Source organism: Ammospiza caudacuta, chromosome 7, assembly GCF_027887145.1.
Source record: "Ammospiza caudacuta isolate bAmmCau1 chromosome 7, bAmmCau1.pri, whole genome shotgun sequence".
Taxonomy (NCBI): Eukaryota; Metazoa; Chordata; class Aves; order Passeriformes; family Passerellidae; genus Ammospiza; species Ammospiza caudacuta.
Genome location: NC_080599.1, coordinates 32,055,741 through 32,073,786, shown reverse-complemented (window position 1 = coordinate 32,073,786; position 18,046 = coordinate 32,055,741). Strand labels below are relative to the sequence as shown.

Sequence of the window (18,046 nt, the reverse complement as noted above, 5' to 3'; positions counted from 1 at the left end):
TATTTTTGTAAATGAGCTGTAGCTTTATTATATTTTAAAGAAATAGCCAATACTACTTTAGAATCATTTTTTGCAGACAGAACCGCAGTTTTAACTGTTTATATAGTATAAAATCCCCTAAAAATGTAAAGATGGAAAATTCAAAATGAAAGGCTGAATAGCAATTCTTAAGGGTAAACAAACAGTAACTCAGCAACAGTATAATGTATGTTCTCAAAATGTAATACCTACTTTTTCATCTTTTTTGCATTGTATTTGACTTGGTAAGATGCTTGGATTAATTTGTCTGGACCACTGTCAAACTGATGTGGAATGACCTTTTGAAAGTGCTAAAAGCAATCAGAGCACAAGATTACATATAATTAACAGCTGCAAGGAAATACACACACTGCACATTTCAGATATCTCTTAAAATTATTATAATCATAGCTTACCTGTAACATTCCTTCCATGTCAAGTTGCAGTAATTCTGCCTGGTTCATCTGAAGTAATGCTAAACCTACTCTAAATACTATCTCTAAACCCTGAAAAGTCAAAAAATATTCAACAATTATTCATGCCATTGTCAACAGCACAGAGCTTTTCTACTATTTACTAACATCGGAAATCTCACCCACCTAAGCACAAGTAAAAGAGCTACTGAAAAAAATCTCTCACCAAATTGCTTCTGCATTTCTTTTTTTATTCCAAGGACAAGCAAGCTGGCTATTTGTCCTGATGCCAGACATCTCCCTCAGAGAAGTTAGTGATGAGGCAAAATCTCAAGTGACAGGAATTCTCTAGGTCAGCCCTATCTACCATTTTAAGTATATCTAGTAGAAACATCCCCAGTACTTGTCACAAAAGCTATTTTTAATTTCAGACACAGTACAATGCAGTTAAACTACTGGGAAAAAAAAAGGAAAGTCTCACTATATACCCCATCTTGGACTTTCCTGGGGACAAGGTGAAAGGATCCACCTTTGACTTACTGCTTTCTCAAAGCTGACTGCAGGGCAAGCATAAACTATGATTTGTTATTAGTTACAATTGTGCAAAGTTCTAATCCTAAACACAGCATAGGTGTCCTTGTGATAACGACACTGATTTCTTTCCCTAAATTTCTTTGACACCTAACATCATGTGAACAATAAAAAGAACTAACACTCCCCCTTCTTGGCTTGCATATCCACCATGAACTCCAACTTTGGCCTGAAGGCAGCATTAGTTTCCACTGCAAACTCACCATAACACTGAGGAATGGATATCCCTGCTGCATGCAATGCTAATGCACTGCATCCAGAAAAAACATATTTGGGACCACTTCAACTTAGAGCACAAAGCTACACACAATATCAACATTCAGTGACTTGGCTACTCTTCCTGGACAAACTGCACACACAGACACCTTCCCTTAAAACAATCTGATCAGCATAAGAAATAAAAAGCAAGACTATGAGATTTGTCCATCATGATGGGATTTATACCACTACCTAAATAAGCTACTCTTGAAATATAACATATGGCTACATTTAGTAGTTACCTCAGACATAAAGATATCAAATATTCTCGTTGCAATTGGTAGTGGAAAAGTTGTAAGGAATATAGTTAAAAACCATGACGATGCATACATAGAAGTGTGAAAACTTTGAGACTGAAAGTGCACATAAAGCTCTGGAAGATGTTCCTGGAAAAGAAGAGGAATAAAATACACAAATATGTTAAGCTTCTGCTTGTAGTTTTAGTGCAGATGTGTTTTTGACAAATTTTGAATACAAGAAAGTAATTGATACTTAGTACATAGAGGAGCTGTCTGTACTAGCAACAGGACTAGGAAACACATGACTCATCATTATCAAGAACCATGCATGTCTACCCTGCAAAGCAAATAACAAAAACACTTCCTGATCCTAAGGGGAAGTCAAGCTTGTAAATCCCTGAGTAATAACTAGAATGGGCTACTAAAAAGAGCTGAAAACTCTAAGGCTATGTGATATCTCACCCTTGACCACTTTGTTAGAAACCAGATCACAAAACAGAAACCTCTTTTTCTCCATCAGCCTCACCACGAAGAACCTGCATTCCAAATCTGAAAACAATTTCAATCCTAGATAAGAGGGTATCTCCCAATCTTCATCTTTTAAGATACTATAACTTGACTATGAAGACTTTGATTTTCAGTCTTCAATCCAAACAGAATTAAACATCCATCTGCTTAAACTGCAGCAATACAAATCCTCATGCTTCAGTGTTTAAAGCCAGTCACTGCCTGCCAAAGGTTAAAAAAAAATTGCTCAGTCACATGCATTTACTTGTGAAGTTCTGAAACTAGCTATTGTCAAGAGTGCAGCCTGTTAGCCAACAGACATGCCTGCTCTTGAGCTGTAACTCCCAAGTTCCTTATTAATAGTTACTGAAGAGCAAGTTTGATAATTTTGTATGTACCTGTATCATGCATTCAAACTGGTACATACAAAGGCCCAGTTCAGCCATGCTTGGTTTAAAGAGTTCTCGTAGTCTGTAATCTTGCATTAATTTAACAAACACACAGAATGCCTCTTCTTCTGGCATCTATATCAAAAACAAAAAAGCACAGTAAAAACTCTGGACAAGCATAATGATATATCAGAGTAAATGCCTGGGAGGATTTAGGGTTGGGGTTTTGTGTCTGTGTGCGTGTGCACATAGCAGAGCTTTTTTCTTGGTTGTTGGTTTGTTTGTTTTGAGGTTTTTGTTTTGTTTAAGGGATTTACAGCCAATTATTCCAATTAACTTTTGTATATATTAAATTCTAGCAAATAATATCTCAACTGAAATGGAGGTCTGTAAGTTTCTTACTATATAGCGTACTTTGTCATAAACCAAAAACCAATAATACAAAGGAAGCTTTAAGATAATCAAGTCAACTGTGTAGTTTCATTTGAACTCTGAGGAGATTCCATGTAATAGAAGAGAAACAACAAGTTCATTTATTTTTGAAATATTACTCACCAAAATAGCTTGCAAGTCTGCAATCCTACCTCAGCTCTGAAAAACAAATACATTCTCCCACTCCAATACAAGTATCTTGGCAAATAGAATGACACAAAGTAAATCTCATTTTATTTCCAGACTAAACAGCTGCCCTTGACAGCTCCAATGTAACAAAATTATGAAGGAAAAGCATTGCAAGAATTCCCAATAAACCACCACAATATATTATGCATTCTAGCATGGATTTAAAAGGTTCACATATTTTTAAATATTTTACCTGCATAAGCAGTAATCCAACTATAAAAGCGCTTCCTTGACAGTATCCAACCTCACGATCCACCAAAGAGTAAGCCTGGAAAATAAAGTTATAACTATCAGCAATTAAAACCTCATTATCAATAAAAAGTAATCATGGCTTAATCCTGCTATCTTGTTAATAACTTATTCTTCCTCTCCCCAAATCCAACAAGGGCAGACATCCTATCCAGAAATTTTAGTCAGACATTCTAGTTTCTACCTGCTGCCACAAACTCTGGTCTCTGAGCACATACATACAAAGCTAAACTAAGGCATACCTATCAAAAACACAGGCAGTTTTCAACTGCAGGAATTTGGTAAAAGATAAAAGAGACCACTGGCATACAAATCTCACAAAGTACTACTTTTATAGGATACAGACTAGACAATGAAACGAGTTGTCTTCAGAAAAAATATGTGCTGCAGTTTTATTTACAGATGGATGAAATGTGGTAATCTCCATGCAGGTGGCATCTTTGTTTTAGAGTTATGGAAACTACTATGGTTTGGAAACCTGCCAACTTCTCCATTGAAACCATGTTCTATGGAAAAGTCTGACCTTCAAAGTTTAACCCCTAGTGAAGAGTAAGTGATGCAAACAATGCTACATTGGCATTTTCATTTTATGTTTGGGCACTGGAACAACTGCACATTAGCTTGTGCCTGCCATGTGCACTTCAGAAATACCTGCACACTGAATACTAGCTCTGATTGCCAATGTTCTTGTCTCGGGCAACGCTGTTCACTTTAATTTATGGCACACTTCATTTCATTGCACAATCAGCAGTCAGCGTATGGCTTTGTTTTAATGCCAACTTGGTTTTACCTTGTGAGATATAAAAACACTTACAGGAATGCCATCGGAACTAAAATGGGATTTGTTGAACTATCTCAGTGTCTATGGTTTAAAAAAACTCATAACAACATGAAACTGGTGCAAGCTCTCTATATACAAGGCAATCCAAGCTGGTGCATGCTCTTGCTAATACATTCTCAAGGGCTGAAATACCAACTCACCTTCATTACGTTGAACAAGACCTCCTGCCCAAGGCTATCTTTTTCTTTGAAAAAATCATGCTCAGGGTATGTTCTAGCAATGTCCCTTCTTATTAATTTTTCACAAGGAGATGTCATTTTTAAAAGCTCTGAATACTGATCCTTAATTGGCATGCTTTGAGCACTGCATAAAAGTTGCCAAACAATTGCTCTGAAGTGATGAGGTATCCCTTTTCGAACCAGCTCCTAAGGCACAAAAAGACAATTCATACTTCCTGAAAATATTACAAAAAATAAACCTAGAGAAAAAACAGCTTGAAATCAAGTTCCTCACAATTTCAAAAAAAACTTTACATCATGGCAAAAGCTCCTCATACAGTTTATAACATCAAGTTTAGTGGGATTATTAAGTTCACAAAAGTAAGCAGTCTCTGAATCATTTTTAGTGGCTAAATTAGCTACTGAAAATAGTTCCTTACCCATGGCAAACTATGTGAAAAACAGAATATTCAAATAATTTTATACAAGAACTTCCATTAAACAGAACTTAATACAGTGATGTCTATATTTCATGAAAGATTACTGTAGATAACACCTTTAATAATATTTGCAGTCATTGAGACCTAAGAAATCATGACTAAAAATTACTTCCAAGATAGGCAAATGACAAAAAGTAGAACTAACCGTAGCACAGTCAACTGCAACAAAAAAATTGCACAGTTCAGCTATCATTTAGCAAACTTGACAACTTATGTCCAATTTCTCTGGTGTGCCAGGATTTCCAAGTTATCTTTTAAGAAAGCATTTAAATGCAGTTTCAGACACTGCACCAAGAAAACATTAAGTTTACACCTACTGAATTAACTAAATTTACTTTAGCTTTTGAAAAAAATTCTGCTAGGTATTATACAATTCAAACATGTCCAGATGAGTACAGCTAAGAACCTGTTACTTGTCCTTTAAGAAATCACAAGGACAAGAAGTCTTGCTGCTTGATCTGAAAACTGAAAAAGAAGCATTACTCAGGTATTCAACAGTCTCTTGGTGGTATGCTCTGCACCTAGAATCAGTCTGACCTAGAAAATTGTCTCTTCAAGACTATTTCCTTTTTGTACCTTAATAACTTTTTTACTTTAAGAATTCTTATCAAGTATTCAGTCTCCTAAAGGCTAATTTATTTCATTATTATTTATTCTGAAGCTAGAGTAACCTCCTATTCTGCAAAGCTTCCTCTTCTTCCTGTTTGTTTCACATTTTTCTCCTACTTCTCCAATGTTACAATTAATTCATGCAACACTGATAACTTTCAAAGAGACTCTTCCTTTCAAGTTTTGTTTTTCTTAAGCTCAAACTCTGCTGCGGGAGTTTTGCATCACTGATCTCCATTTGTCAACATCCCTAAGCTCTCAATCCATCCTTCCTCAGAAACACCATAGTAATGTCACTCCAACTATTTCTCCTGTCTACAACATAACACCAAGGTGTTTTTCCTAAAAGAATGCCAATCTAAGACAAGAACCCTAACACATCAGCCTTACACAACTGTATCTTTGCCACAACACAACTGTATTGTACATCAGCCATCTAAAGCCTCAAGAGCACTAATAAAGAAAGAAACTTCTGGCTAATGCCTCGTTAATGTACCTCCTTGACAGAATAATAGAGTTAACCCCTCCAACTTTCCTAAAAGGAACAGCAGGAAACACATCTACTGGCCATGCCATGTGAACTGAACAGCAGGACTTGAGTCATCCTTCAGAAGTGCTCCATAAACAAGAAACAAGTTCTGAAGTGAATTGAGAGATGTAAAGGATGGAACACATCATCTTTGGAGGAAGGCATAGACACTTATGCCTAAAACGTAAAAACTTACCAGATTTCTGACAACCAAAGACCAGGTTTTACAGCCAGGACAAAAAGATACCTATGCTGCTACCTATTTACCTATTGGCACAATCAGGGAACAGATGTGGATGTTCTGATATTCCATCATAAATACAGACTCACAGTTAAGGTTCACTTTCAACAAAAAAATACTGAGCATTATTTAACAGCAAATGAAACCATGGCTAGTTTTCACTATATTAGTCAGCAATATTATTACATATTCCCTGAAAGTTAGTCAAATACTCCTCAAATTGTACTTGGGCAGCTGTAAAAACAAGTGACACTTGAAAATGTTCAAACAAATTCTAACTGACCAGATCTTATTACCACCTCACTTTTACTTTCTCTTGCCAGATTCCTGTGGCCTTCTTTTCACGGCCTTTTGGAACACCTCTCCAGAAACTGCTTTCCCTATGCAAGCAGGAAATCTTTAGTTCATTTTCTTCCCTTGTTTCCTCTCTCAAGTCATGTTCTCTTCACAACTGCTCCATACAAAAGATACTTTACTTTAGCCCATTGTTCTGCCTTCCCACAACCTATTCATAGACACACATTTCAAACTGTTCAAAAGACCCTGACACATTTGTATTCTGCACATAAAACTGCAGACTACAGCCAATAAAGAACCAAAGCAGAACAGGCTTGCTGCTAACAAAAAAATCCCACGCTGTTCTGCTTGCTGCCACTGAAACGTGGATATGTTCAAATGCACTAAATGCTTTTTGGTTTGAATTTAAAGTGTGATTGAACCCCACTTCTGTACATGACCACAACTAACCCAGACTGGACACACTGGACAAAGTTCATCCAATCCATCCAGAATTTAGAAACTATGTGTTCGTCTGCCTAAGGTCATCTCTGGGGTCAACATACTTGGCAAGCACAAAATCTAAACTCATTGTAGCCCTGGAGAAGATTTATCAGCTCCCCTATTAAAAATGCTTTAAAGAGAGCTGCTCAGTATCTGGCAGCACAACATACACATACGGAATCAGAGCATCAAGCTATCAGATGCCCTTCTGCTGATCTTCAGTAATTCCATTTTTGGAAACATGAAGACAATCATCCCTGCATTCATGGAAATCTCTCATCAGAGGTAAACTGAAAGCTTTAGTATTCAAGATACGGTAAATGCATCTGGTTTTCAGCAGGAGACATTTGCTGGGTGACAGCACATAGGAAGGTTACAAAGGAAGCACCAAGGCTTAGGCATAGAAAGACTCAATTGGAAGTTTGTATTACATATTAATTTTAAAAGAACAAGCCCATCACAAATATAAAACAGTATCACTTATATCACATTAAAAATAAATCCAAAAACTAGTTTCCAACTACCTTAACTTGCTTTTCTTTCTTTTTCCGTACATCTTCCCATTCATTCACAATCCGCCCCCACAGGATCCACGAGTCTTCTTCAAGATGGCTGAGATTGCTAGAAGCTGATGAACTAGATACAAGGGAAGATCCACTATTTCTTCTTGACCCATTTACTGATCGTAAGGATTTGCTATCTGTTTCCAAAAGTCTGCAAAGAAAGCACACAAAAACCAAATTCAAGTTCTTCTAATCAAAGGATGGCACTATTAATTGTTTCCAAATTCAAGTTCTTCTAATCAAAGGATGGCACTATTAATTGTTTTCTTGACAAAGAACGCACCCAGACGTTCAGTGAAACAGTTTCACCAGCATTCATTTGGACTAAATGTGAAAAGAACTGTTCAATGTTACCCCTTTCTCTTGAGATCTCAAGTAAATCTGCAGATAGAACAGTTCACACTGCAGCATTTTAAGAAACAGATAAAAATGTCACCCACAGCTGTCATACATCAGACTGACAAAGAAAATCTAAGGAAGTTAAATATCCTCAATAATAACATCAAATGTCACAGAACTTAAAAAATAGTCATTTAAAAGACAAAAAATTAACCTCCTGTAAGTCTACCTGATTACACTTTTTGAAAATTCACAGTATAAATAAAAACAGAACAATTAAAACCTATGAAGCAATTTTAAAACAACTGATGCTTGCTGACGACTGTTCACAAATCAACACAGTGTTTTATAAAGGCACGGGAGAAATCCCAGACCTGCAGCCCAAGGACAGGCAACACAATTAGTGGAGCTAATAAATGTGCCAAACGTGAGACCCTCTGGGGCTGCCCAGCAGCAAAGTACAAACAAAGGTGTGTCAAGTGCCAGACAAGTTCCTGACGAGACCTCCCTGTGAGCTGCTTGCTGTGGCCATGGACTTGGCAAGAAGGCAATGCTTTGTTTATCCTCCACTAACATCGAGTCCCACAAGCAGGGGAAATTTTTTGGACCATGTGTTAGTTAAGAGCAAGGACTCAGAATAACTTGGAAGTGTGTCACTATACCATGAGTTTCATTTGTGCTTTAACTTCTAAGAAATCCAAAATCAGAGCCATGTGGTTTAATAATTTTTCAAAAATTAGTACAAAAGTTATTCCCCCAGCATTTCAGCAAGGTCAGGTTATGTTTTAGATATTGAACAAATGGTAGCCCAAAGGATATTGTATCTGAGATGGTACAGAAATCTCAGAAATACCTACAATATTTAAGCTCTCTGCTACAATGAAATTATTTATACTAGCTTTCCATGTTCTCAGCTTTCACCTACTGGTGTTTATGAAAGCAAGGGAAAAAGTAATTTGACTCATTAAGATATATAGCACAGTTTCTGCAGCAGTATTTTGTTTGGAAAAGAGTTAAATGGTAAAAAAAAAAGGAAAAAACTTTTCAAGACAAATTTTCCTTTGGGATTTTATTTAAAAAATTCAAATAATTTTCCATTTATTAATGGAATGCATAAAATCTAGTTTTAAAGAAAATACTTTAAAAATCCACTTCAAATGTTTAGAAACCTGGCCTATACTGATCCATAATGAAAAACTAGTTTGAAATTCTCTCAATCCAAGACAATGACTCAAAACCAAATTCAAAGTAATCACAGAGGAAAAAGCATAGAATAAACATTAAGATTATAAAAACAAAGTTCTAATGAGACACTTCCAGTTTTCACAGGTTTCTGTAAAAGTTATACCAAATTTCTGTAATTAGACCTTACCTGGATAAACTCATTGTCCTTAGATTTGAAAACAGGAAGTTCTGTTCACAGTAAGTCGCAAGTTCTGTGACGTTTAGTCACTGTTTTCTTTCATTTAAAACTTTATAAATGATTTACTAATGCCAAACTGTTCCACCAGGACTCTGGACTGAGCTTCCTCTTTATTCTGTGGGGACTTTCAGTATAATTAGATTACAGAATGCTACAAGACATAGCTTGAAACAATTTGAGTTCTTCCCTTTTCTAACTATTACCTAATTCATATTCTCCTTCTGACAAAAAAGCTCACAAAAAACCCAAAACCTTTACAAACAGTCACAGCAGCAATTCTTCCAGCAAGAAGAAAGAATGGTTCCCTGTGAACAGAGTACAATTGTCAACAAAGTGCCACTGTGCTAAACTGCAGATGCAAACTGCTCTGAAACTACAGCGCAGCCAGCAAAGAGCATCGAATTTCAGTACTAAAGGGCAGTACCTCACCAGCAAGGACAGGCTGGATAGGGCAGGCTCCAAACAGAATTCACACACAAGACTAGTGTGGGACTAACAAGTCTGGCTAAAAGGAGATAAAACCAGACAAGATTGGCTAGTTTACTTACTAAATGAAGAAAGCTGACTGGAGACAGAAAGCCCAAACTCACGTTCTGCTTTCAACAAGCCAGGCAGTCTGACTGCAGGCCTTAATGAGAAGGCTCTAGATGTAAAGACATTACATTCCAACATAGATAAGCAGTCCAAAGAACAGTTTGCTTTTCAAATACAAGTTAGTTGCTCCAGTCATGAACAGACTAGAAAGCCTCAGATTAAATGCAGATTAGCTTTCTAAAAAAAGCGCTATTTAACCATTTTTCTGCTTCTTTTGATAATTTTTCATTTGCACAGCAAAAATTAAATGGAGTTCATCTTTGAAGACAAGGAAGAGTGTATGATGTGGTTCTAGAAGCTTCCTTCTATTGTCAAAATTTGGACAGATGTATCAAATTCCCTTAAAATTGTGGTGCTATTAGGCTGCAGAATGCAGACATGGGAGAAGACATGCCTGGTGACACACAGGCATTGCCTCTCCTCCCCCCAGTTACTTGCTTCCTCCACTGAAAGTTACTACCCTCAGAAGTGACTCAGCAAGGAAAAAACCAAACAAATAAACAAACCAACGAAAACAAAACCCCAAACCAAACAACCCCTCCCAACTAAGAATAAGAATATTTAAAAAAAACAAAAAACACACACAAAAAAAACGACAACCAAAGAAAACCACACAAAAAACCTCCTCTCCCCAAACCCACCAACCAACCAAAAAAACCAAAAGCAAAAAGCCTCCAGAGAAAACCCAAACCAATCAAAAAGAGAGTACCTCAACTGCTTCAGTGCGAAGGCCAGCACTCTCATAGAAGCTGGAACAGAAGCTAGTTTGAGCTAAATTATCAAACCTTCACTACAGCTCAAGGATAGCCATCTCCAGTAGGTAACAAAGCCCTGCAGCTAACTGCCAAATCTAAAAATCTACTTGGAGGTCAAGTTGTTAACAGCCAACCTCTCAAAAAATTACTGAAACATACTTGTCAAATATAACCAGATTTTGCAAAAGGACAGATGACTTAGGAGTCCTGCCTCAAAAGTGCAAATGAGTATGGCTTCTGGAAATTCAGCATTACGAAATTCTACAGTCCAATTTCATTTCGGAGTGATCTTTGAATTTGCATCACTGTGCACATCAAGAGCAACTGATCCACCTGAAAGTTGCATCTTCAATTGTGCAGATAAATAGGCACATGGAAAGACTACCATGAAAACTGTTTCTATACATACAAAGGCAAGATGGACACAAAAAAACTGATCAGGAATTAACTTTTAATTAATTTAAGCTATTATGCATCAGGCACCACTAGTGTAACAGCAAGAAGGTGGCTGAACATGGTTCTATCTATCTACATAGCAAGTTATGTAGCTGAAACAAGAACTGGATAAAAGTGGGGAAAAAAAAGAATTGAAGAATTGAGAAAGATTTAAGATTTCAAGAAATTCATAGAAATTATAGTTATGATTTTAGAAGGTAAGAAGGTTTTACACGAGTCTCATCCTTGGGATACTTTACTTTCAATTGGATGCTTTAAAAATCATAGTATAATTTCTTACTGTTAGAGGCAGCTATAAACACTCCTGTAAAAACAGTAGAGAAAAAACCTTCTAGAGTTTCGCAAAAACAACTTGTAAAAACACAGCACAAAAATACAAATTCTTAAACCTTTGGGCTTTCAAATTGAAGTCCAGTGCCATGAAATTTTTAACTAATTCCCCTTTAACAGCCTCTATGCTACAATTGCAACAAACCAATTTTAGTCTCATTACTGTACTTCGAAAAGCAAAAAGTTTTCCATTCACCTGTTCTGCTCCTCAAGTTTAGCCAGTAATTCCAAGTCGTCAGGGCTGAGCTGTGTCGGTGAGGATGGTGAGAGGGCAGGTGTGGACAGAGTGGTGGAGGGGGATGTGGTGTGGAGGGAGGCAGATGGACTCGCCACCTGGCTGGCCATTTGACTGACTGTGTGCGACACCGTGTTCTTCACCCATGAGAGAGTGGAGCTCAGCTTGCCTGCAACCTTGTCTGTCGCCACCTGCATCGACACAAAGAACAGGATGCAAAAGTTGTCCTTTTTAAACTCCTTTTTTCCAGCAAACCTGCTGCATCCAACAGAGGAAAAAATATACAATAGGCACAAAGCAACACCGAGATTATTTATTTCTCCAGGAGCCCAAGGCTGTCAGAAGTCACACAAGCATCACCAGCAATACAGTATTATAGAAGGAACATGCAAGTATGTTGCTAATCCACAAAGACAAACCCCGAGAAACTCCTGATGTATACTCACAGAGCTCATCTCTGCAGTACAGAAATACCACAGGATCCAGGATCAGCTCCGACTTTCCATTATAAAAATAAATAGAAATAAAAGCTTATTTTAAAACATCTCGATAAACTAAAATAATGGCACAGAAACTGTAGAAATATAGATATAGAAACAATCAACTACTTTACTGATTGACACTGAAGCAGAATATCAGTGTAACCGCCCAGACCACCCACTGCTCACCTTCACTGAACCCTAAAGTGCCAGGACAAGGAGCAGGGCTGCCACATTTCTGATGTACACCAAGAACCCTCTAGCATTGCCAGTGTGCAGGATACAGTCACCAAGAATCTATGCCCATAAATCTACAACAGCTCAAAGTCTCACAGTAAGGCATCACACTGCTGCCTCTTTTCTCTCCTCACTTTCTCTTCAGGTCACTTCTACACCAAGTGCCCTTGATCCCCAGTCTCACCGTGCCTGGACAGACCCCAGGTTTTGGGGAAAAAGCAAGAGGTGCTGCTAGAGTCAGGAAAGCAGTGGGCCTGGGAAAGCAAAGGTTAACTGGTGCTGACCATTATCTGCTGCTACTTCTTGACCAGTGCAAAGAACAAAAGAGCAGCTGTTGGAGGCATCTTCCAGTGAATCCCTCACTAGAGCTTCCCTTCAGCATCTGAAAATATGAGGCTTTGACACAAAGTAACTCAAGAGTTTAATCCCTCCCCAGCCCAACTGAGAGGAAATCCAGGTGCACCTCAAAGGAAGAGTCAGCTGCCTAGCAAATGTTAAAACTTGGCAAAACCAAGGCTGAAGAGGAACTGAAGTGGTATTGCTGGTAACTATTTATTTTGAACTTTGCTGATTTCCTCAAAACACTGAATTACTCAATGCCACAAAGAATTCTGCAGTACAGCCTATAAATAATTACTAAGATACTAAAGACACTGAGCTACAGGGAAGAAAAATCTCTTCCCAAGATCCTCCAATAGAATCTAATTAAAGGAAAATTTCAACTGAAATAAAACACTCCATCTCATCACACTGTGCATTTATCTGAAGCACAACATATAGACTTAGTAACTGATTGCTGAAACAAAAGCTTTTATTTGGATACAATGCTACAAAGAACTTTCCTGTCAATCAAATCCATCAGTATTTTATTTTCACTTCATATCAAAAAGAAGACCCACTGAATGCCTTCAGAAAACAAGCAGAACAACACAGGCCAAACCCAAACAAGTGGTAATCAACCTTCCCACTTACTCTCCATCAACAACATGACACCTAAGAGCTCTCCTAGAAGACTAGGAGAAATTTCCAATTTCCATATGCTTATTAGCATTCATTCTGAAAATGGTATCAAATTTTGCTGGAAGTCTTCAGAGGCAGGGATGCAAACCACAGGTGGGGATAGTAAGATACCAACATAAGCATCAGAAAGGTTCCGGTTGGTTCTTGTCACTGTTGGACAGCAAAAGTCAGGTATATAAAAAGAAGAAAAAAAGGAAAAAAAAATCTGCAACAACCCATAACACAAAGATCCCAACACATATCTTTTAAATATAATCTTGGAAAAAAATTGCTTCCAACACTAGCATTTGACACCATCTTTTATAAAAGAAAGGAATGAAAATTAGTAGAGGTTTCAAAATTCAAAGTTTAATACATGCATTAATATTTCACTCAGTCTATATCCTTTATTCACTATTGCTATGAAAGGATAAATTACTGCTGTTTCACTTTGAATAAAATCACATTATAATGAAGGTAACCCATCTCACTTAAGACTGATTATTTTCTCAAAGGCTTTAAACTGCTTAAAATATCACAAGTAATTCCAAAAATAAATGCTGGCAGAACCAGGGCCAATCTTAACACAGTAAAATGACTGCCATACACAGCAGGCTTTAGGAGTCACAGCTCTAAGAATCTTAGGTATAAGGATTAGAAAAGCAATGATTTTGAGTAATACCCTATGTGGTGCAAACAGGAAAAAACCCATACACCCAATTTTTCTCTTTTCACAAAGTAAAGCAACTGGAAAGACTTAAGGCATAAAACAAAATTCAAGGTCAATCTGGCCTATAAATGATGAGGCTTATACTGTACAGTAAGACAACTGAAGCAGGGGTGGTTTAGGGACAGAAATCAAGAATCTTGCTAGCATTCATTCGCTAACACATCACTGGGCATTAAAATTAACTCAAAAGTGTTAAGAAGCCAATTGTGTGAAGAATATAAAGAATATAAAAAATATACGGCCAAGAACACCACACAAGGCAGCAGTTAAGTCAGTCAAAGCAACGTGCCTAACAATACTGCTTCTCAGGGCAGCTGAGAGGTGCATCAGAATGTATCAGAGAATTGGTACCCCAAAACTATTTCTAGCCAGCTATCTGAAACCACTGACACACACAGAGCTCGACCCAGACCACTCCTGAGTCCCAACACCTCCCAGACCTAGGCAAGCTCTCCATCCCCGCTCAGCTGACCAGCCAGGCTGGGAGTCCCCACTGAACAGCATTCTTTGCCCAACTCACCTCAGCCACTTTTGCAACTCTGCAAAGAGAATTGGTTTCCTTCTTATTCCCAGCATTCTTTGGATGCTGAAATCCAAGTTAGCTTTAAAGAGTACAAAGGTAACCTACATTGGCTGGGATGTATGCCAAACCAAGAACACCATCAGGATGCTCAAGCTATTACTAATTATTATTGATGTGTGATCAAAAATAGAATCAACCAATTGTAAAAACATGTGTTTTCTCTGGAGGGGGGTCACTCAAGAACCTGCCAATTTATCCTAAATTCTGAACAAAAATGCCACTTCCAGCCCACTCTTGGGACACCAACTCCTTCCCTTGAAGTTGGCTAGATCTGGAGACAAGCAGATCCTTCCTTACCCTGTGCAGGACACATGGAACTGAGCAGGTATCTCCCAGTTCCAAAGCAGGCACTCACTCAGGCTCCCAATCCTATTAACAGCTACACTGCTCCCAGCTTCCCAAGGAACCCAGAGCACAGGAACTATTCATTGGCTTGTGCCTGCCTAAGGTCATGCAGATCCCTCCTAAAGAAAGGTGTGAACTTTGAATTTGAACACTTTGATCTTTAAAACGATGGGGGGGGGGACAAGACTTAATTACCAAAGACTCTGTACTCTTACACAGTTTCCACTGGGAAAACAGAACTACCAGCAACTCTCAGCCACCTGATAAGTCAATCAGGCAAGACACAGACCTGTCTGCTATATCCTCTAAGATACTGCAAAGATAATAAATGTTCACATTGATACTAAACACAGATGCATATGTGGTATATATATATGCCAACTAAAATATATAAAATTCAGTATCTCAACTTTATGTTTAGTATCCTTAATTAGCTGATGATTACAGGGCTTTATTACCAAGAGGAATACAATACTGTGTTTAGTTTTCCAAATTACTCAAAGGAACACTGCAATGAGGCTGCATATGAAATATTTTAAGTAAGGCCAGCTAAAGGTAGACTGCAACATTCCACATTACACACAAACGTATAAGCCTCTTTCCCTGAGAATACTCAGGTAATGTGCATCACCTTTCAGAAAGCCTAATTATGATAGCACTCCTTGTATTTGCCAGACAAAATCTGTTTTTTTGAAAAAGGTCTATTTAGATTTCTTTTAAAAAGGTATTTCACTGTACATGTTGAATTTGCTTACTACCTTTTTCCTGCATTTCCCTGAGGAACATTTGTATCAAACAATTATATCTTGATATCTTGATTACCCACAGGATTACAGATATCTTGAAATACTGTCTCAATTATTCTAACCACATGACAAAGCAAAAATAACTGCAAGCCCCACACAAACACTACTGTATGTATCATTTGTTTCAATGATTTCTTCTCTTCATGAAAAGAGAAAGAAATGGGAACTTCCAGAATACTGGAAGCAATCTCCACACTACATACAAAAAGAAGTCTGACATAATTGGGTCTGAAACTGTATATGTGGTTTCAAGCCAGTTTTATAGCATTCCATAGACCCAGTCTCCTTCCTGCTCCAAGTTAATAGCATTTTAATATGTGTAGAACAAATTAAACCAACTCAGTCAATGACACATGCAGGAGATGTAGCTGGTGAGTCAGCCAGCAATCATGTTCCCTTACAAGCTAAAACCCTAATTGAGGGCTCAAACATGGATTCACTATAAGCTTTATTTGCGTCTTTTACAATAAAAATTCATAACTGATTTCTGCCAAAGCATGAGTGAGAAGTCCTCACTTATGCTCATATTCCTGATTTTTCTTGTGATTTAACCTAACAATAGTAGGAATATCACGGCTACCATTCCCTAGCTTCCATTTCACTTGATACACACTAGCTCTCCAAGTCTTTCTGAAACAAAAAAAATAAAGCAGTCTAACATTTTAGATTGTATAAAATTTAGGCTATCAAAGGTTAGTGTAGCATCATTTTTAAAATTCATCATCTGACTAACATGTCATGGGGTTTTGATGATCCCAGAGAAAGGTAAAGGGGCAGTTCACATCTACAACTAATTTATGAGGTTTTAAAAAGGAACTTCATTAGAAATGTTGTAGCAATCCACTAAAGGTTGAAACCATTGCTAAAAGTCATATGAGTACCATTTCCATCACTGACCAAGTTGTACTAAATTTCATTTCTTTCCAAGAACAATTCAAGGTTTTTCATTACCTCTGCAGTCCAATGTGGTTTACAGTCTGTCAGGCATTGTCCCAGTGTGCTGAGGAGACAAACCAACAGTGCTTTTGCTGACACTACCTTCTGTCCATCCAGAGATGGCCCTTTAGCAAAAAAAAGTTTCACATCTGACACAGGAACGTAACAACCTTCAAGAAACTGAGGCCTTCTTTCAAGGGGAAATAAACAGATACAGTGCTTTTGTACCCAAGGTGGCTGACAGCTCCTCAGAGTTGCAAAAGAAAATACTGAAGGACTACACTAAAACACTAAAAATCTTTAACAGAAAACTTCCTTTGTTCTTTTAGACCTCAGTATGCAAAATTTCTTTGTATTTGAGGTTCAGCATGTCAATGGCTCACACATGTACTTGAAGGACCATCCCCTTGGCTAACAAAACAGAGGCAACAATCAGATTAACCAGCTAAAGTAAAATCAACCTTGTCAAGTTTTCTTATGCATTACATTGGAAGATTCAGGGATTTTTGTCTTTTCAGTAAAATGCAACTCAATTATTTAACTGCTGTTCAAGTATCATCAGGCCCTTACAAAAGAGTAACACACTCCAAAGCACACATGTTAATAATTACAGCTCCTTTCTACAGATTTTACTTTCCTACTCATTCCCCAGAGGCTAGCTTCCTCCTGGAAAGGAGGCAGGTCTGGCATCTACACTGCATTAGGACAGAAATAAACAAAAGTGCACAAATGCAGTTAAATTTACTAAAAGCTTTAGGTCCATATTTTGGAAGTGAGAAACAACTGAGCCCTATTTTTAAACATTCACTGACCCTTAATCAAAATCAATGTTTTTAACACAACTCTTCATTTAAAAGGATACAAAATTTACAAGCAGTTCAATTGGTAAGTTTAAAAGGATTTAGTATCTGATGAAAACTTACCATTCCATGCAACTTGGTTTACATACTAGCAGCTCAAGAATTTTCTAGGTCTAACGCTCCTTTTTAGAGACCAGATAAACATAATGTGCAGGTTAGAACCAAAATGCTCATCTCTCATTTATCAGGCTCTGCACAGTTCCCTTCCCAAAGGGATGTATTAAATAAGACTTAATGGAGAAACCAATTAATATAAGCATGTCCCTCATGCAATATGGTCACACTTAAAACTTTATTAAGTACTTCCTAGAAGAAAAAAAAAAAACACATGACAGACGTTGGTGAGACTCTCACCTTCAGGATATTCCTCTCCTTCAAATGATCAGCTAAAAGGCCACCTTTCTATCAGTTACACTCCAAAGTGAAACAGTTT

At 37.5% G+C, this 18,046-nt stretch overlaps 1 protein-coding gene across 6 annotated transcripts in view; it reads right to left on the bottom strand.

The window, feature by feature from the left end:
- Nucleotides 1–18,046, bottom strand: part of EVI5 (ecotropic viral integration site 5) — a 72,015-nt gene that overhangs the window by 48,190 nt on the left and 5,779 nt on the right. For 4 of the 6 annotated variants that reach the window (XM_058808687.1, XM_058808691.1, XM_058808692.1 and 1 more), the window contains exons 2-9: nt 11,600–11,829; nt 7,468–7,657; nt 4,267–4,491; nt 3,230–3,304; nt 2,425–2,550; nt 1,523–1,666; nt 435–524; nt 232–329 (exon numbers count right to left, since the gene is read on the bottom strand). In XM_058808687.1, coding sequence (XP_058664670.1) covers nt 232–329; nt 435–524; nt 1,523–1,666; nt 2,425–2,550; nt 3,230–3,304; nt 4,267–4,491; nt 7,468–7,657; nt 11,600–11,829 — 1,178 coding nt within the window. Of the gene's footprint in view, nt 1–231; nt 330–434; nt 525–1,522; nt 1,667–2,424; nt 2,551–3,229; nt 3,305–4,266; nt 4,492–7,467; nt 7,658–11,599; nt 11,830–12,084; nt 12,137–18,046 lie in introns of all 6 variants that reach the window. The other 2 variants (XM_058808688.1, XM_058808689.1) reach the window with 1 other exon arrangement.